The 22,500-nt window shown below is 42.8% G+C and overlaps 1 protein-coding gene across 1 annotated transcript in view; it reads left to right on the top strand.

Annotated features, from left to right (window-relative positions):
• The window catches only part of LOC311243757 (kin of IRRE-like protein 3), a gene marked incomplete at both ends in the record, with an annotated part of 153,026 nt that overhangs the window by 89,285 nt on the left and 41,241 nt on the right, over positions 1 to 22,500 (top strand). Inside the window, one exon of the mRNA XM_084333099.1 lies at positions 16,426 to 16,531. Coding sequence (XP_084189225.1) covers positions 16,426 to 16,531 — 106 coding nt within the window. The remainder of the gene's footprint in view (positions 1 to 16,425; positions 16,532 to 22,500) is intronic.

Raw genomic sequence — 22,500 nt, forward strand, 5'->3', positions numbered from 1 at the left:
ATACACACACACCCTCGTACACACATGTATACACACTATGGCGTGAAATACGTTTTCAGCGGACGCAGACCTAAAGTTAAACGCATTACAAGCGCATGCGATCTGACATCAAACGTTTGACGCTCGCCAGCAATCTACATAGACTCACAATGGACACACAGGCTGTACACACACCACACGCATATGTAGTGCAGGCGTTGGTTGGTTCGTATTGCTGATGCGGTGAGTGCATCGTTCGTTCGCTGTGCGACCTGTTTGATCCCCCATATACACACTCATACACACTCCCACACACTCCCACATACACACACACACACACACACACACACACACACACACACACACACACACACACACACACACACACACACACACACACACACACACACACACACACACACATTATACCTAGTATTACCGTTTTTATTATTATAACCGTGTTCAATTACAGTGCTTACAGTCCGGCATCAACCAAACCACTTGTCGTGTTTTCATGGCATTCCATTTCTTCAGCCTTCGAGGACTAAGTCTGAAGTGTAGTCGTGTTTTAGTCTTTCTAAAAGTGCTGAGGGGAAGTTCATCAAAGATGGCCGCAGAATATGCAGAAAGAGAATCGCAATGAAAGGGCGCGGCACTTTGGAATGTTGGAGAGCGTTGGAGAAGCTGTCCGTCTAGCTTGTTGATAATGTAAACAGAGGCTTTCACCTCCTCTTGTGAACACACTGCTGTATGCGTCACGTGTCTTCAGACTGCTCACATGATGTGACAGGAGAAAAGAAAATGTTCCTACTGTCTTCTACTATTATGCACTTTTGGACAAAATAATCTTCCTTGCCTATATTACTACCTACGTACATGTGTACAGTACGTGTCTACTACTATGCACTCAACACTGCAGCGCCCGAGTTTCAACACTGTTTCATGAACATTGTTACTCAGCTGAAATAGTTGTACCCTTCCTGCTGAGTTGTCGTACATAAGTCGTTTAGGATAAAAGTGTCAGCTAAATTAAATGTAAATGTAAATGTTGATTTAATCACCCACCCAATATATTTAGTTCATTTAAAATCTGGCAGTCATCAAATTGGTTGTTACAGTGTTCCAACAGGAGAAACACTATTGATATATCTGTCTTCTCAAGACTCATCTGTATTAAGGTAACAAGGGCTCACTGCTCAAATGCAACCAAAATTATGTCCTGCGACATTCCCTTTGGTATTTGGTTTTAATGTGGTGAAATGATGTCATGTGTGTCATTTAAACACCTTTTAACAATACTGTTAAAATACTGAAAACCGGGAACATTTTGTTCACTATAATCTTGATATGAAATGTTCAAACCGTTTTGTCTCTAATACCAACACACTTCCACACACTGTGCTGCTCTCTGCTAGGAGAGATTTCCCAGGAAGGTTGTTAATATATGTACTAGCCCATAATGAACCAGGCTCAGGTGAGACTGGTGGGACTGCAGGTAGGGAGGAGGGCGGACAAACAAACAGTACTGCTTTGGAGAAGATGAGGTTTATGTGTGTGTGTGTGTGTGTGTGTGTGTGTGTGTGTGTGTGTGTGTGTGTGTGTGTGTGTGTGTGTGTGTGTGTGTGTGTGTGTGTGTGTGTGTGTGTGTGTGTGTGTGTGTGTGTGTGTGTGTGTGTGTGTGTGTGTGTGTGTGTGTGCGTGTAGGTGTGTGTGTGTGTGTGTGTGTGTAGGTGTGTGTGTGTGTGTGTGTGTGTGTGTGTGTGTGTGTGTGTGTGTGTGTGTGTGTGTGTGTGTGTGTGATAGCCATGTATTTTTGTGCGTGTCTGTGTGCATGCAGGCTTGGTTAATGTTTGAATGTGTGTGTGTGCATGCATGCGAGCACATGTGTGTGTGTTTGTTTGTGTGTGAGGGGGAATATGGCACCTGGACCACCCTCCGCTCTGGGCCTTAGTGCCAGCTGCGCTCAGCCCAGAGCATCTGCACAGCCACAGGGTAAAAAGTAGCTTCCCTCCACACACACACACACACACACACACACACACACACACACACACACACACACACACACACACACACACACACACACACACACACACACACACACACACACACACACACACACATACTCCTATGCAATAACACACATTCCCTCACCCTCTCTCTTTCTCTCACCCTCTCTCTTTTTCAAATGTTCTGTCTCACCCACTATATCACTCCCTACACTCTTTAACACTATAACTAATACACCTCAGATCTATAGTCTCTGTCTCTGTTTCTCTCTCTCTCTCTCTCTATCTCTCTCTTTCTGTATCACACACTCTCTTTCTCTATTTGTCTCTCTCTATCTCTCTGCCTCCATCTCTCTCTCTCTTTCTCTGGTGGTGTCTGTGGCTTCTGTGCTGCGCCGCCCATCGCTCTGTACCTGCCTGCCCGTTCCAATGCTGTCCCTGGTTGATACATTAGTATTTTTGAACAGGGAAGAGCACAGAGCCAGGCCGCCGTCCAAAGAGATGAACCTGTATTAAACACTGATCCGACCTCTGCAACAAATCCACTCGTTCTCTCACATTAATGTGTCACTGGAATCACAAATGGTCTATGGCCGATGGCAGAAAGGTAATCACACTGTGTGAGTGTCGGGAAGACGAGGAATCGAGGAGGGTTGTAATTCAGGCTTGCGGAGGCTTTCTGGTTTAGAGTTTGAAACAATTCGGTTGAAACCTGATTTTTGTTTTTGCAGAATGAAGCGCCGGAAAATGCTATGAACGTGCCTGCCAGACAGACAGACAGACAGACAGACAGACAGACAGACAGACAGACAGACAGACAGACAGACAGACAGACAGACATACAGACAGACAGACAGACAGACAGACAGACAGACAGACAGACAGACAGACAGACAGACAGACAGACAGACAAATGTGTTGCGACAGTAGTCTCCAGATTGAAACGCACGCCTTCATGTCACAACTGTAGTGACTTTCCAACTGTAAACGCTTCAAGGACAGAACTCAGATTTATCGTGTTTCAAATCCAAGCGTTGAGCGCCAGAAAACAAGATATCTCGTTTTTAGGTCCTTTTTTCTTTTTTTGGATGTTCCCATTCTAAACACTAGTGCGGACCTGCCTGTGTCTCCCTGGCACCACTGCCTACGTTATAATTGCAATGACGATCGAATCCCGACAGGTGGCAGTATCGCCTACCTTTTGAACTGGGTCTCTAAGGTGTCTCTCAGTGCCTCTGGCTGTAGGAATCCCTTCCCCCTCAAAGTGAAGCAGCACACAGCCATCTGTCACCGATTTCCCGTATTATAGCCAGGCCCAATGTGACACCAGTAATGGCGATTGTAATGGAACTACTGGGCTTATTCATTTTGGAGTAGCCTACCTTCTGACAAAGAGGTCAATTTCACCGAACCTAAAACATGCTTTTGTATTGATCACAGTGTTGTATTTTACCAAACCTAAAACATGCTTTTGGTAACGATCGCAGCTTCGTAAAACTACCCCCCCCCCCCCCCCCCCCCCCCCCTTGATGACTTTGTGAAGAAACATCTATATGGTATACCTTTGATTTGGAAATAATATAGGTTTCAGGCGAGCAACCAGAATGATTTGCGCATAATGCACATAATACGTCATAACTCCCGTTCCAGGAAATCAGCCTGGATTATAGTGGAACGAGGCGATCTTTAGCATGGGATAGGGCACAAACGAAGCTATGTAGACATACACTGTTTTTTCCATGTTGGACTTGTCAAATGAGCCATACTATTGTCTCCATAGCTATAATATAGAATATACGATAGCTCCGCAAACATTGTGGTGAAAATGATCAATTACGCATGGCACCTGGGATCAAAGATGGGAAAACAGCATGGCAGTCAATGAGTTAACAGACTACACGTCATGCTAATCACGAGAGGGCAGCTGTTTCAATTGTAAATCACCATGTGGCACCATTCATGTTTCTACACTAAAAGAGGCGTTAGGAACCGGACACTATACTGTATAACGGACTTCATGGCAAGAGCTCGGCATTGTTACAGACGTGCTGGGACAATAGTTACGACAGTATAACGTCCTTTATGGCAAGAGGTCGGGAGCCAAGATCATTTACCAGTATCCGCCATTCTGTGTTCACAGATGGCCTGTTTGTTTTGGCCTCCGACAGCGACGCACATACTAGGAGCTACACGCATGCACACATGCACGCACGCACACGCACGCACGCACGCACACAGTCGCACACACACACAGACACACACACACACACACACACACACACACACACACTATCAGCCTTTTACATTATGCTCTCTTTCCTTGTTTTAATTATCCTCCATTACTAATTTAAGGACTTCATATTGCTCTAAAGTTATACATGTTTTGTGTAACATGGCCCACTGCTAGGAAACACTTGGGCACGTGAGAGGGGGACTGCACAGCGCCGCACATAGGTGCAAGGCTAAACAAGCTGTAGCACAGGTCTGCTTGGAACAACAAGGTTTGAACAGTAATATAGTTGTGAATATATTTTGGATTTCCAACACAGCAGCTTGAGAAATTCAAGTCCCTTAAGGGGTTCCCTTAAAGCAGAATGCAGGCGAGGTGATATAATTTCCCACTTGTGGTAATGTGGGAGGATAAGGTGTGGCTAGGCTCCAAACGATGTGTGCGTAATTGGCACCATTGTGCGAGACCATGTAGGATTTCTCCAAAAACATATCAACAAAGGAGAGCCTACAAAAAGTAGGCCATGTATGCTATAACATGATCTTGATTGTGATCTTAATATGGGAATAAGAATAACAGAAAGATACTGAGCTCCAACACAGCAGTACAGGTGAGTGAAGAATTGAAAATGGGGGACCCTGATGTAAACAAGACGAAAGTCTTTCTCTGGTCTGCATTCCCTTAACAATTGTGTGTATTGAGCTGTACTGTATTGTACCCATTCTGCAATCTGTTAATAACGTTTTCAATCAATCAATCAATCAAGCCTGGCAGTAAAAAGCAGGCTGGGCAAAGCTTTAAGTTACAAGTAAGATGCCAGTAACTTTTCAATAAATGTATACAGGTAGTAGCCTGATGTAAATGGGGTTTGGCAATGCAGCACCGCAAGCGGAATGGAGCGGTTTGAGCAGCAGATATTAAAATGCGCTCTTTGCTCAGGTGAAATATGGGCCGCTCCACTCCCTCTGGCAGTGTTGTGGTACTCGACTCCAAGTCCTGGCCTTATTTTCAGGACTCGTGACTCGACTTGGACTTGAGCACTGATGACTCTGACTTGGACTTGGACTCGAGCATTGACTGCATTCAGACTCTGAAGGTGCAGACGAGGACAGAGACTTGTTAATTGATAAATACAGTTGTTGTTTTTTAGTTTATTTTGTAATAGGCCCTAATAATTTGGCATAAGATATTGATGGCTAGTGCATTTGTTTGGCTATTCTGTCACAAAGTAACTAAACTCCCTTTGAAATGGTGACCACTGTGTCATTTACACAGTATGTTTACTGTAGACCTTTTTTTATTTGTATGACAGCTCAGACTCAACCTTGATGACTTGAACTCGGACTAGGGTAATGGGGACTCGACTCTGGCTCTTCTTTGGTGACTCGGACTTGGACTCGGACTCGAACACTGGGGACTCGAGACTCGAGTCGGACTCAAGATTTAGTGACTTGACTTCAACACTGCCCTCTGGTTGGCACCAGGTTGTGCATCATCTCCCTCACATCTTGCGTCTTTTCTTCAATTAACTTCTAGAGGGGAGTTGATCCATTTTCTGATACAGATAAAGCCATGTGTCAGTAGCAGACAGCACTCCCGTTTATCTTACATTCCAGTATGTGAGGAGATTTTACAGAAAGAAAATAACTACACTTGACCGTTAGAGATGCTACTGGTTCACTAGTGGTCAGTGCCCAGCCCAAAGCCACGCGCTGGTCCAGCACTGTCCTGACTCAGATTTATCAAAGCACATAAAGGGACGACCCTTTCAAGAGGCTGGTGATGGCTCTCGCTTCATCATCACTGGAGCATTAACCTAGATGTCCCAGAAAGCTAAGCTAACTCCCCATCAGGCCTGAGGAAACAGACAACTGGGTTGCAATTAATAGGACAAATACTTCGACTATGGTCGGTCAGTAATTAATTCAGTAAGATGTGGTACTTGAGAACACATAGTGCCTCTATGATGAAGCATAATACGGTGATACATATTACTTTTTACTTTCTAAGATTAATTATATAATTTTGTGTTTATAACATTAGAATAAAATGTGCGTTTCTAAAAATAGTATTAGAGAGAAACCCACAATGAAGACAACACACTCACAGTCACAAACCACTGTAACCCTACCAGCTGTACAACAATGTATGACGCACGCTCATATGAAGCTATAGCAACTGAACAAGGCTCCATGGTATTGAAAACGGTATCTGTAAAGGTCATAGATTATTATATATATATACATACAGTATGAAAAAGCTATCTATAATATCAAGGGACTCAAAGAAGTTTTTTTTAACAGTGCTATCTATCCATCTATCTATTGAAACTATTCAAATGGCCATTGTTTAAAGATGGTATTCCTGAATCAATGCCATAGGTTCAATAGCATAGGTTGACAGCAGTGTTTACACTTTTTGCTTGCAAGAAGGAAGCTACAGTTAGTACAGTATGATGACAATACCAGAGCCAATGGGCCGGACATTACATAATAAGCCTTTGTATAGCAGTGGGATACAGTGTACTCATCCACCTCCAAATCGATTTGCAATTGAAAAATCAATGGGAACCGACTGGAGCAGCCAGTCAACATTTGTGCGGGACTCAACACTACACACAGTGCACAGGCTGAAATGGTGGTGGTTCAATTTGCATGATAAATACAAAGTCAACTGTTCCTTGCCGGTCCCAGTGCGAGCTTCTTTCTCTTTGGGGTGCCAGGTTGAACATAACATCAGCATTGTGTATGAAGGATATTAGATGGTGGCACACAACCGTAAATCATATATAGAATACAGGAAAAGAGAGCATAATGTAAAAAGGCTTGCGTTACCCCACAACCTGTGCTGTTATCATCTGGGACATATTGATCTAGCGGTGTATTGGCTAGACTTGCTGGGAAGTGCGTGTTCATATTTGCCTTGGTGGCACTAGTGTGAGTGGGGGAGAAATTACATGGCTCTGCAACTATAGCCCCTTTCACACATGCACTGGACTCCTGACCTAAACCGCACATTAATCGGAGGGGCTGTATGTGTGAACGCAAACATCTTAATTATTCTGTGCAGAGTTTACCCTCCCAGCATAGGTGCGAACAGGGAGAATCGCATGCTGTTTGCTACAGCACATGTGTGAAAGGGCAACTCCAGGCAATGATGCCCACACCCGATTCTCTCCGCATTGTCCAGTGTTCACGTGTGAAAGAGGCTTATGTAATCTAACATGTCAGATCTTGTTCCTCTTCTGTGTCTGTAGGCAGTAGGGTCAAGCGCATAGACCAGAGGACACAACATCCCTGTAACAATGTAATACTTCATGCATCTCTCCATCCTGCAGAAGAAGAACTTTATATTTAATTAGCCAAAGATTTTATGGATGTGCTCCCAGAAATAACTCAAGGCCCATTCATCTCTGTGATCTCTCTTATAGAATGGAGTTGGATTTGATCAAGGCTGTGACACTGACAGGCTTGGTAAATTAAGACATATTTGAGAACCGTTTGAGAGGAGAAGCTTGGTAAGTTGCCACAGGGAGGGTTAAACTGCAGTTCATTCTGACTAATATAGGGGACTTGAATAAAGGCATGGGAGGTAAGCTGAACAATAAAAGTGTTATAAAAAGGAAAATAATAAGCCACACTTGATGGGCAAATAATAAACAGGTTACCTGAATATTTCAGAATCTGCCTGTGTGTTCATTTAACGAGGCTGAAAGCTAGCCTACACTGTAAAGAATACATGTGTTTTCACGGGAAATTCACTGTATTATTTTACAGATTACTTTTGTTTTTCTACTTTAACACTTTGATTGCCTAAGGCTAAATTCATGATATACCATCCGTTGCCAGCTCTATTTAACATGGAGAAGTTCCCCTTCCCACTTTTTAAATTCTATTGCTAGATTGCCATTATTAGGGCCCATTCAAGGTCATACATGTATTGTTCATGGTGTAGCAACGTTAAACTTTTTCATTCACATATTCATACTAAAATATGATCTAAAGTATAAGTATGTTTTCATCTCTTTCTGCAGCTTTCTCCAGAACGTGATTTATAGCCCCAAATGCATTATATTGATGATGAAATACAGTTTGGTAGGAATCTGTGCGAGATCAAAAATTTCAATTGGACGTACTTCTAGAAGTTTCTACGTATCATCTGATGATGACCGGATGGGCGGGGGATCGTTTATAATTCCGTGGGCAGCGTTATACCATTCATCTAATGTGGGTCAAATGTTCATCATAGCAGTTAGTGTCGAACATGGTAATATTACACGCTAAAACTCACCCCAGTCTCCGCGGGCCGTTGGGCGATCAGCGTGGGGTAGACAGTTTTCCATTATGGGATGTCGAAATACCCGGTCCATTTCCAGGTTGTATAATAGTATATACGTCCAAATAACGTTGTTTATTGAGTTAGGGCGAGCGATCTATCATCGAGTGTTTCAAGATGGAGTCGCGGGAGCTATAGAGAGTGGCCGGAAGTAATATGGGTGATCAGCACTTCATCCACATGACTTCCTGTTTGGCGATTCTGCCGATCGGCCACCAGATGACGCTCTTGAACCGCTAGAGGGTTGAGAGGAGGCCAGTACTGTATCTCAGGGCTGCAGAGGAAAAATATGATTTCGATCACAGATTTTTGAAATATTGATATTAAAGACGAGTTAGGGCGTCCTCGGCAACTTTAGCATGGCTAGGAAAGACGCCTAAACACGTTTTCGGCACTTAAAGTGTTAAATGTAAATGCCATAAAAATACAGTAGATGACCTTTTATCAAAATATTAACCATTAAATAAAGGTTGTAATCTGTAAATGTATTTGATTTAGCTGTAATTTGACAGTAAGTATTTGGAAACCATTGATGCCAGACATTTACCGTTTTCTTGTAGCTTTTTTTTCTTACAGTATAGGAATTGTTCAGATTTAAAGTGTTTAAAACAGTGTGACGGCTACAGTCACACTAAAATATAAAAATGTACATTGAACAAGTATTGGTAGAAAACACTTTTGGTAGAGGTGTGCGATCATTTTGTCTATAGAGTCCAAAGACATTGAAGCTGGGGTGTCCAGTCCTTATCTCCACAACGCAGCCACTGTGTGCTCTCTCAAGCAGCACGTTGCAGATTCAGAAAACTCTGCTTTCTACCCAGAAGACAACACTGCTGGAACACTGCATTTCTTTTGCATCACTGCTACTTAGTGGAAAAAGTGTTCCGTAACCTCATTTACAGAATAAATCAGAGCCTCTAGGTGGCGGTATACACATGAGAACAGCAGTCATTCGCCCCTAAACATGTAGAGGGAAAGTGTCTGCCCCACAGGGCATCAGGCCATGAGGAACGGGTGCGTTCGCTATAGGGACTAGGAGGTGTAGTCACTTTAGTTTTATCATTATCATTATCATTAGGAAAATGGATTATTGGTTATTGTAACAATTCTGCCTCATGAACATTGGCAAGCTTTCCATTTTTGCACAAAATTAGTTCCCTTCTATCACTAACATTATTGTTTAAGCATTTGGTTGAAATAAAGGTAGTTATAAGGTTTTTAATTTGTCGTTAAAAAAGAACTACACTTACCAGTAGAACACCTGTCGTTCAGTGCTGTCGCCGTCAGCAGCGCCAGAGAGAAGTGTAATTCCTCAGTGAACGGAAACATAAACGTTGTTATTTTGCTACCTTAACGATTAATTGTGAATTTTTTCATGTTGAGCTATAGATTGTGGATGAATACACACAGAAAGGTACACCATGCCAATGTTCATGCTTTATTTGTTTAAACGAGACAATTTAGAAATGGGTCCATTGGAAATACATGGCCTTTTCAAGAGTGGTGGACTGCGCGGGAAACAGCAATGACGTAATCACTACACCTCCCTATACGTCTCTATAGAGTCCCAGAATAGTTCTTAGAGCAGTCACTAGGGGCAGCTGATTGGCCCTGTCCAATGTCCTGGCAATTGTGCAACCTGCCTATGAGAAAGCAATGTCATGTAAGGGACCCTTTAATGTTTAATGTATAACCCATATGATTCTGTATGTACTAGTTACTTCTTCCAAAAAGTAACTAAATAACTTACGCCGTTACAAATTATAAAAGTAACTAGTTACTTCAGAAAGTAACTATTGCGTTAATTTCAAGTATTTTTTTTTTACATAAACAACATACACAAATCTAAACTAAATCTAAACTCAAATGCCATGTATGTAGATATTATTATAATTACTATGTTTATATAGTGGATCATACAAATACAATAGATGTTTTGGAAATTTTGATATCATGTATTGCCCCTCAACAGGCCACAACTGGGCAACATTAAATTATGCTTGTTAAGCACTATACCAAAAATAAATAACAAATATATACTGATTGATTGAACATTTTAATTAACAGATTGCAGAATGGGTACAGTACAGTACAGCTCAATACATACAATTGTTAAGGGGATGCAGACCAGAGAAAGACTTTCGTCTTGTTTACATCAGGGTCCCCCATTTTCAATTCATGACATTTATGACATACACAACATACAGATTATGATATATATATATCTCTGACTCTGAGCACCTGAAGACTCTGCTATTAAACCAGGAAGTGCAACACTATGTCAGCAGAGTAGAGCCTCCACTACTGTAGTGCCCTGCGCTGCAACACGAGTGAACAAAAAACGCTCATGGACCCGCGGTCTGTCATTGACTGCTCGCTTGTGTTGTTCGTTGGATTTGTTTTGGATTATTTGGCCGCAAAACAAACTGTCAAAACGTACACGGACCGCGGTCTCACGCTGACTGAGTCGCTTGTGCTGTGGCTGTGTCAGACTCTGGAGGCACCCGCCCACCTCTACCTTTGATTGGCTTACCATGACATTTTACTCAACCTCAGCCAATCGCTCGCTTAGGTTGGCTGAGAAGGACAGTATGCCTCTCGGCGCAGAGCTCTTTTTGATAAATCATTCAATCATAGACAGTAACGCGCCGCATTTTTTGGCAGTAACGGTAACGGCGTTATTAAGATTGGAAAAGTAATCCGTTAGATTACTCGTTACTGAAAAAACTAACACCGTTAGTAACGCCGTTATTTATAATGCCGTTATTCCCATCACTGCTAGTTAAGCTGCTGACCAGTCTGACTTACTACCTACCATAGTGTCTTTATACCTGTATCGCTGTACATTAATACTACAACTCTGTACATACAGCTGATTAGCACTATACTCAGTAGTACTCATTTATATATTGTATACCCATTGGGCCTCATTCATGAAGCGATATAAGAACAGATTTCCTCTTATTTTGTTCTTAACTAGCATTTTTTCTTATTTTGTTCTTACCTGGGATTCAGCAATGTTTTTTTATTTTTGCTTGGTCGAGAGCACTCTTACCCAGATAAGAAACTCTTACCCAGATAAAAAAAAGGAAAAAAAGCCTACCAAATAGACTTAAATAAAAATTATTATTATTATTATAACTTATTGTGTGCGTTCTGCTTCTGAAATTGATTATATATTGCTGTTAGAACAGTTAGATGATCTGGCCGCCCAGGCCGTACGCATAGAACACATATTTAGAGATCGTCTATCTATTTGCAGAGCCAGATGAGTGGCTGCTTAACCGTTTCAGTGTATTGTAATCTAGTGTGTAACCTGACACTGCAACTCTGAGTGAGTCTTGCAGATGTGCATCAGTGAGATGAGAGAAAAGTTTCCGCGACGCACAATGTGGAAAAATTTGATTTTGTGCGTGCTCCCATGCGCGCGCCCGTGCACGGATCGACGCAAGATTTCTCTCGGTGGTAGATGTCGGTGGGGGGCACTACTTCTCAATGCACTTCCATCAGCGAAAACGTCGGGAAAAGGTCGGGGTGCAACACCGATTTTGCGCGAGCTCCCACACGTGCGCCCATATTCCGATCTGCGCAATAATATTCAGAGTAGATCTCATCGTGGGACACAAGTTCCCAATGCATTGTCCCGTGGGATTATTCCCCCCGCGGCTATATTAATTGAGGGGCGGATTTGCGGTGATGGAGAAATGAATCATTCCAGCAAAGCATTTTACAGTACATGTCTGTGTGTGTGTGCTCGCCGTGCGCTGAGACTGCCTCGCTAAGCCATGTATTTATTTATATGTATTTATTCATGGAGCATTTATTTATCCACTCTCGTTGGATGGTGTATTGTACTTGTGCTGTACAATAACAATACATTTGAAAATGTCATTTTGAGATCAGTCGCAAATCGCTTCCTGTTGAATGGATCAGATGGCGAACCTCTGCAGTTTTGCACACGCCTCATTCGCCTTATAAGGAGCAGGCGGGGGGCGTGTCTGTATGCAAATGAATTGAGCGAGAATGCGCATTTGAGTTTAAGAATAAGTGGGATTCATCATTCAACACACCTGGGTAAGAACAGATTTGGACGTTAAGAATGTTTTGATGAATGCGGCGGTGGCTTTTCTTATTTTTTCTCTTAACAGACGGTTAAGAAAAATGATAAGAGTATTGGTGAACGAGGCCCATTGTTATCACCTGTACATTGTATATTACTATTGCACTTCACTGTTACATTTGCACTTTGGTTGAATGCCAAACTTATTTTCGTTGTAGGCTACTGTACTTGTGCTGTATGATGCCAATAAATCTGAATCTAATCTAATCTAATGTTCTTGAAACCAAAATAGCTCAGCGGTTGGAGCTTTCGTCAAGGCAGGGGTGGTTGTGTTCCACACTAGTAATATCGAATGACCTTTGAGCCACTGCAGAGAGTCCTGCTGGTTTCGAAACATGTTATTTATTAATCAGACTGACACCTCCTGCTTGTTTGGTTTTTTTTATCCATGAAAAACTGCGAGATGTCACTGGAGTCCAGTCTGCAAAATGCTAAGAAAATGTTTTATTCACATTATTCTCACGTCACGTTTCGCCACACAATATGGTGCACTGACGCTGCTCACTGGCCACTGTTGTCATTTAATCCTAATCTGTTATTTGATTGACAATCACCTGCATTCATCAGCGATCGAATACTGAGTTGAGGTTTTGCTCTGTGGCATGTGACAACATTAACATTTAACATGTACAATGTAGAATTTCTCATTCCATTTTCCACTTTGCCTCTCAGTTGTATTCAGTTTGTATTCAGTTGTATTCTTATCCCTTGGCTGCATATTAATTCCTATGCATATGAACACCTATTGGTTATTAGGGCTTCAACCTCATTCAAGAATGTTGTTTCTATCCAACTTTGTTTTGATCTTTGGGAACCAAGGGGGTCTCCCTGCCCTCCTAACCCCCACCCTTGTATCATGGTTACTACACCCCATCTGGTCTAACCCTATCCCTTTTAACCCCCACCCTTGTATCATGGTTACTACACCCCATCTGGTCTAACCCTATCCCTTTTAACCCCCACCCTTGTATCATGGTTACTACACCCCATCTGGTCTAACCCTATCCCTTTTAACCCCCACCCTTGTATCATGGTTACTACACCCCACCTGGTCTAACCCTATCCCTTTTAACCCCCACCCTTGTATCCTGGTTACTACACCCCACCTGGTCTAACCCTATCCCTTTAACCCCCACCCTTGTATCATGGTTACTACACCCCACCTGGTCTAACCCTATCCCTTTAACCCCCACCCTTGTATCATGGTTACTACACCCCATCTAATCTAACCCTAACCCCCACCCTTGTATCATTAAACATTACATCACGCGCAGGAGTGGTTTGTGAACAATAAACCATGCCTAGGGGTGGTCGATAGGCCCGAGGCGCAGCCGAGGGTCGTTAGACCCCCCTAGGCATGGTTTATTGTTCACAAATCATGACTGCAAGTGGTGTAAAGCTTTTATACAACTGCCACATTCATCCAACCTTATTTCTATACAATAAACACACATTAATCGAAGATTTATTGAAAAAACCATCCGCCAGAAAAAGTAGTTCCAAAAAAGACAATTTGCCTCCATGTGGAAGCAGATCGGAAGTGCATCCAACCAACTAACACATCCAACTGTGTATTATTGGAATGATTGAGAGAAGTTGCCTCATGTGGAAGCAGCTTGAAGTGCATCCAACCAACTAACACATCCAACTGTGTATTATTGGAATGATTGATTGAAAATCTTATTACCAGATGCAGAATGGGTACAATACAGTACGGCTCAATACACACAATTGTTAAGGGAATGCAGACCTACTTTCCATAGAACTTCATTCTTAGATGCTTCTATAGAAAGTAGGTAAAACAAATTAAAAAGTTTTCTTTGCCCTATATTCCCTATATTCCCTATATATATATATATATATATATATATATATATATATATATATATATATATATATATATATATATATATATATATATATATATATTCCCTATATTCCCTATATGCCCTATATATGCCCTATTCTTTTATTTATTTTTTTAAACCTACTGTAGAGGGCCTAAACATAACCAGTTGGAAACCAAGCGTACAGTAATAAAATTAGCAATCAATCAATCAATCAACTCAATAGGCCATGCTCACTTAGAACAGCGCAGCACCCGGCTCTCTCTCAGTCTGACTATCCCCCGCGTTGCAGGCAGAGTGTGTGCGTGTGTGTGTGTGTGTGCGTGTGTGTGTGTGTGTGTGTGTGTGTGTGTGTGTGTGTGGGGGGGGGGGAGGGGTGGCGGTGGGTGGAGACTAGAGCGAGCGCTGACAGTCGAAAGGAAAAATAAATTGATTTTTTTTTTTTTATTAATCAATCAATCAATCCGCGATTTTTCTTTTGTTACAGAATGATTCAAGACCCATCAATTACATCATCCAACATTGTTTAAACGACTAAGACATTCGCTGTGACAGAATCGCTTGATATTTAGTCGTTTAGTCGCTATCAACATATCCATTTGTAAAGATTATTGTCCACCTTCTTGTGATCCGGCGGATTGATGTGATGTGATTCGGTTGTGGGCGGGTCCTGGGCCAGCAAGCGTGGACTGATCGCAATACATACGTGTAAATGGACTGTTTCAGCCAATCAGAATCGAGAAATGTGCATGCCGTTGTATAATGGTTACTACACCCCACCTGGTCTAACCATAACTCCCACCCTTGTATCATGGTTACTATACCCCAGCTAGTCTAACCATAACCCCCACCCTTGTATCATGGTTACTACACCCCACCTAGTCTAACCCTAACTCCCACCCTGGCTTGTATCATGGTTACTACACCCCACCTGGTCTAACCATAACTCCCACCCTGGCTTGTATCATGGTTACTACACCCCACCTAGTCTAACCCTAACTCCCACCCTGGCTTGTATCATGGTTACTACACCCCACCTGGTCTAACCATAACTCCCACCCTTGTATCATGGTTACTATACCCCAGCTAGTCTAACCATAACCCCCACCCTTGTATCATGGTTACTACACCCCACCTAGTCTAACCCTAACTCCCACCCTTGTATCATGGTTACTACACCCCACCTGGGGGAAGGGGTCAGTGAGTGTGTGGAGGATTTGATTAATACATTTTATATTCATCACAGAGACTTGTCTTTGAGTCTAGTTGATATTGGTTGTCTAGGTTGAGTTCAACTATTGTGACATAGCGTACAGTATGTCTAAACAGAGAGGGAGAAGTCTCCTCTGCACTGAAGAATTCCCCCTGTTTGAATAAATTCTCCAGTGGTTAACAGTTGGGAGGGGGGGGGGGTATTTGTCTCACAAGGGAAAGCAGATGATGGAAATTAAAACATAACATCTTTATAAATTAAGTTGTTGTTTATTGAATTTGCATAATCCATGTGCTTGTTTTTGTTAAACTCTGTTTTTAATTGTATCTATCTTGGCGGTGATCCGTTATTTGAATTGTAATGGAGTGCATAGCAGGCAATTCACCGTTTTAATTAATCCCTATTAGCAAATCGGCAATTACTGAGAAACTCATTATCAAGTCTTGTATAACTTCCTTTGATTCCCGGCTTTCTTGCCTTTTTAACGCTGTTAATGATCATCATGGCAAAAGGGAAGAATAAGTGAGGTAGCATCTTCTCTTCCACACCTGTGAAGATGTGATCACACAGCAAGCGTTGAGAGGTATCGCTGGTCCAAAGAAAGGTTGTTCAGACAAACAACTCATGCTAGGCTGTTCGGGGGGCAACTGTTTGCATTCTAACGTGTGTCTCTCATGTCTCATGTGCTTCAGATCTACCGCTCGTCAATCTGTCTGTGGAGCCACAGCCTATACTGGAGGGAAACATGGTGAAGTTCCACTGCTCTGCTAAAGCCAATCCTCCAGTAACCCTGTACAGGTAAGCTCTCTCTCTCTCTCTCTCTCTCTCTCTCTCTCTCTCTCTCTCTCTCTCTCTCTCTCTCTCTCTCTCTCTCTCTCTCTCTCTCTCTCTCTCTGTCTCCATCTCCTCACTCTTTCTCTCCCCCTATCTCTCTTCTCTGTCTATCTCTTTCTCTGTCTGTCTCTCTCCTCTCCCCCTCTCTCCCTATATTCATATATTCCTCTCTTTCTCTCTTGCCCTCTGTCTCTCTCCTACCCCACCTCTCTCTATCCATATATGTCTCTATCTCTCTCTCTTTCCCTCTCTGTCTATATCTATCTGTCTCTTTCTTTATTTCGCACTCACTCTCTCCCTCCATCTCTCTCTCTCTCTCTCTCTCTCTGGGTAATTACTGTATGAGTTTATTTTGTGTTTCTGTTGTAGATTCTGATGGATTGGATGTAGCTTAATGGGAGAGGTGTTGTAGCAAATGCTTATGTGCATATTTCAGCCATAATGCATTATGAAATACCCTGTAATGAGAAAGCAAATAAGAAAGAGGGAAATGAACTTCAAATGATATACACAAAGGTCTTCTCTGATGGATGTTGGTTGTGGATAATATATTTTCGCATTAAGTCAAATGTGGCACTTCATTATTTATAGTATTAATCACTGTCAGGCATTTTTCATAATGCCATGATGACACTGTTATATGCATCTGCTCCCTGAAATTAAAAGGAGAAGGAAAGGCAATCAATGAGACTCATACCGACAAAACAAAATAATAATAATGAGAAAACATCTCACAAAAATAATTTGGGATACCTTGTTCCAGCAGGCAAGGGGACGCAATGACTTGTTTTCAGTGGTATTCTGTCTCCCTTGAATATTATGTGTGCATTGGCGTGTAGCAGGGAAGCTGGAAATATGATATTGTTTCGACTCTTATGAGGTTGTTAAAAGAACACGCCAACATTTTGGGAAATTAGCTTATCGTCTTCTCCAGAGAGAGAGACAAGAAGATAGATACCAGTTTCCTCTCTGCATTCAGTAGCTATCTGGCTGCATGTTAGCCTAGCTTAGCACAATGAATGGAAGCGGACATGGCCGGTTAGCCTTTGGGAGAGGTGTTAGTTGGACAATGCCTAGGCTAACCGGTCATGTCTGCTTCCATTCATTGTGATAAGCTAGGCTAACATGCAGCCAGGTCTGTGTTCATTCTTGCAATCACAAGATCACAAAACCAAGGAGGGACTTATTATTGTACACTTTTTGTACACAGTTTGTGAATAACGAACAATCTCTTTTGAGTTGAAAACGAGAGAGACAAAACTGTAGTGATATCATCAAGAGACTAATCTTGAAGCTGCTCCATAGATAGTGAATCATGGAGCAACTCCCAGGACACTATGACCACACTCATGGTGATTTCACTGGGGTATGGGCATATTTTCAGAGCTGTAAGCATTTACAAACAAACACATTTGGATGTAATCATTCAAACAAACAAAATATGTCTCTGAGCTCAGACAGTCTGTCACTAATTCATTGTTATTTATTTTTATTTAAACTTTTTTATTGTATTTTCCATTATTCAAACAGTCTCTTTGCACGTGTTCATTCAACCACACATAATTTTGATACAAAACTAAAATAAGATAAGAAAACAAACATACAAAAAAATTATAATAATACAAAATAAACATAAGTCCAGCACATTTCTCACATTGATCACATAATCAGTTGTTACATATTAAAGTTACACATATCTACTGTATAATTATAAAATACACAGAGAATATAAATTGGACACAACAAGATATCCTGACTTTTATTTACCTATCATTACTAAATAGGGATCACTAATTCATTGTTAAAGGAACACACCATTCTTTCTGACAAATGCTTGCAATACAAAGATCACTGTCTGTGCCAATCTTTTCACCGTTTCTGAAAAATGTGGTAGTTATTTCCTGCCGATTCACCACCATATAGGCTTCCATTGTATCTGAAAATGTGTCTTCAAAATGTTGTGAATATATCTCTCTGTTCTCTGTTGAAACTATATACTTGTTGGCAGACGGCCAACACATCAACACAGCAAGCATAGCGTAGCTCCACCTGACTGTGTTAGCGTTGATGTTACAAATGTAACAGGTTTGTTGTTCTGCTGGGGAAAAAGACATTCATCACTGCATTCACATGTATTGTCATCGCACAGCACAAGTACAGTACAGTATAGTGCATTAACGGGTAACAGCAACGTGCAAAGAGCTGTCACTGAGAGCTGACGACATTGAGAAAGTTTTGGGGATACAAACACATAAAAAGTGTTATTTATTCTCACGAAAGAATAAAGCTTTGGCCTTGTGTAACGACAATGCTGAAGTGATTTGTCAAAATATGGGTTTCAGTGTGGGAGGTTTTTAAAGAAATAAAAAAAATAAAAGTAAAAATCTATAGTAACGGAAATTGCTTGGCTCTGAATCTTGATGTGCTATCGAGAAATGAAATGGATGTGCAACATACTCACGGGGTGGAAAAACAGAGATGGTGTGCGTGTGTGTGAGGGACTGACCTTGTGTAAACCAAGGTATATAGCCTATACTGTAGATGCACACCAAAAGTGGGTCTTTGCTGCAATTGCAATGGAATTCAGCCAGTGCTAGAATACTTGATAGATAATAGATACTTGGGATAATAAAGTTGACCTTACCTTACCTTACCTTTAGAAGTAGCCCCCCCCCCCCCCATGTACCTGGGAGCTAAGAAGCGATGGAGGTTTGAGACTTTTTGTGTAGGAGAAGTAGTAGGAGAACGGAATACGGGTGGGTGGGAGTTTTTTGGAGGTCTCTCTCTCGATCGCGCTCTCTCTTTCTCTGGAGACTTACCACACTCCAACATGGGGCTAAATAAAACATGAACCGCTGTAAAATGTTGATACAATTCTAAAGAATTGTGATGTTTGCTACTTTAACACTTACTGTAACTGAGGGGTTACAAAACCCTGACTGTATTAAAGATTGTGATAGATTAAACCACTGCTAGGTATGTACTTTAATTACTGGCCAGACAGTACATCAAATATAGATGGTGAACACTCACAAGAACACGGCATTGACAAAGAAATAGTATTTGAGGGTATTTTATTATTATGCAACATTAGGTTACAGAATGAGAATTAGGGTCGCGCTTGTATGGCGAAGAATATGCGTAAAGTCAGTCAATAGCATGAGTCACTAGGAATAGCAGGAATCCTACGATGGGTCTAAGTTGATGCCACCGGTCGTATAATAGCAACTATATAAGGCAACGCTGGTACCGCCTGGAGACAATGGGTTCCCTCCGGGGTGTAAGGCCTGGAGGGTAGAGGAATGTTCGGATACTCAGTCTGATTCAATGAAGAATAAAGGGACTCCACGTACAGGAGTCTGTCCTTGTAAATCCAACGATCAGCAGCAAAGCAATAATTGTAATCCAAATGCTCGATAGCACTGATGACAGCTAGCCAGCCTCTGTCCATGAGGCCAGCCCGAGTTGTAATCCTCACGAAGTTGAATCCCAAACGATAGTGGAAATCAACGAGGCTCTTCTCCGGGTAACACGTTCCAAATCAATATAATCCAACCAGTAATGGTTCTGCAATCGCCGACGCTGGTTCTCCTGTGCACATGTCCAACGGTTCTCCGACTAGGCCTCCTCGGGTGCGGGCGACGTATTTAGGCCACACACCCTGGCTAAGGTACACTAGCTAAAACACGACGAACCGCTGGGTAATGCTACACATGAACGAACTGTGGTTGCACGATATACAATAAATGAACGACTATTTACTTCACATTAGATTAGGTCGAACTTGACGTTACTGCATTAAACTCTGACACTTTACTATTCTATTCGCACATGTTCTCAACGCACGAGTGCTCAATTTACACTATGAACTACGTTGGCTTGTTTAGATGGACAAGCAGGTGATCTACTGCTGTGCGCACCTTGCGCTGTATATATACTTAAGTGATTATCTAGTCCCAAACCGCAGTCCTTGTCTGGGATCAATACGCTGTCTCCGGGCATGTTCTGACATGCCTGAACTTGTCTTTGAACCTGACGTTGGGGGCTTGCGAGGTGGCGCCTAGGGCGCTGTCCAATAAGGAGAGCGAATATTACTCTGGTTTGAACGCAGGTAAAGGGATATTCCGTGTATATATAAATAATATACAAAGTATATCAAACAACAAAGGTAGATTCTCAGTTTTAATCTGGCCCTTCACAACACTTACCAATATTGATACCGACTTATCTGTGAGATGACATGCAAGCACACATTTGCTCCGCGAGCCCCAAGAATCACTGGACTCCTGGACACGGGGTGGACGGACGAACACCCGGGGGCTTGTCATCACACCTGCCTGGGAGGCTCCTCAACTAGGGAGTCGACCTACCCCGCCCCCCCCCCCCTCTCCCTCTCGTACTCCCACCTGCATCCCAAGAGAGAAATACAGCCGAGGAGAGCAGGGAGCCAGTCGAGCGGTGTGGGCCGTTACTCAGTGCTAATACACCCCGTCTCCTGAGATCAGATACGGCACAAGGACAGAGCAGTCCTCAGACGGATGGCCTCTCTGCCAGCCCCCGGAGCGTCGTCCATTCCCAGTGTGCCTCGCGCCACTCCTGCTGTCCTCCACTTCAGTGAGCACTTGAGACACCGGGTCCAGATAGTGGGTGCAGCAGGTGGAGGCACGGTGATTCCTGCCACCGCAGATCCGTTTTCATGCCCCCCACCACCACCGCCCCCTGCAGTTCAACCAATCCCACTTTAAAGGCAAGTGGAAATAAGATATGTACCTGAACCTGAGAGAGGGAGGGAGAGAGATAGAGAGAGATAGGGGGAAGAGTGAGAAGAGGGGTGGGGAGGAGTGCACAAGGATGGGAAGGAGTTCCAATGGTTGGAGAGAGGAAATGTTGCAAAGTTAATATGCTTTTTGAAAGTGTGACTGGAGTTAATAGCTTTGTGAGTTTAAGTCGGCGCGACAGCGTGCCAGTGTGAATCCATGGCATTTCTAAAGATGAGATAGGAGTTTGTCTTGGATATCTTTATTACCTAGAGGTATAGGAGGAGGAGGAGGAGGAGGAGGAGGATGAGGAGGAGGAGGAGGAGGAGGAGGAGGAGGAGGAGGAGGAGGAGGAGGGATAACTGGCATACATCACATTCACACACACAAACATGAAGATGCAAAGCTTTTTTCTCAGATCCAAACAACAGAACACTAGAGAGATAGAGAGGGAGGGGGAACAACAAACGAAGCAAAGCAGGTCCCTATAGTCTGCAGGCTCTAACAACGAGCCAAGCGACAACAAAACCATCTCCTCTACACGGCACTGCTGCAAACAGCCCCCCTCCCCCCTCTACAGTGTTATAACTTTGATGTCATTGTCGTCGCTAGTTTGCGTCTATGTTTTGTATTCCCCCACTGTCTTCACCCCCCCCCCCCCCCCCCGTGTTAAGTGCCTTGGAGGTGGCTAATGAAGAGGTTTCTCTGTGGGCACCATCGCTATTTGTTTTTTCCACACGCCGACATTCCCTCGCCACCGTCTCCGTATCGTCTGGCGCATCCGTGAGGCTGGCGGGCGCCGGATGGTGGGAAGTGCGCGCGTGAGAGAAAAACCACACGTCCACAACAGTGTTCCCGGGGCAGAGGAGTGAATTCAAATCAAATCAAATGTATTTGTAAGGCCCGACAACACACGTTAATGTCCCCATGGGCCGGACACGTCTTCTTTAAACAAGTCAAGAAGAAGCATAACAATAAGTCAAGAACAGAACAAGAACACCATAAGGTCCAACCAATTTAAAATAAATGCAAATAAATTAATGCAATGCGAACACTCCCAGACATACCGAAGGTAAGGAAGAGCTCACTAAAACCTAACAATAGGGAAACATGCACCACAGGCAGTGTGGAGGAGAGAAACCTTAGAAGGGCCATTCAAGGGGGGATCTCCCTTCT

This window comes from Notolepis coatsorum (assembly GCF_963971535.1).
Source record: "Notolepis coatsorum genome assembly, chromosome: 1".
NCBI classification, from domain to species: domain Eukaryota; kingdom Metazoa; phylum Chordata; class Actinopteri; order Aulopiformes; family Paralepididae; genus Notolepis; species Notolepis coatsorum.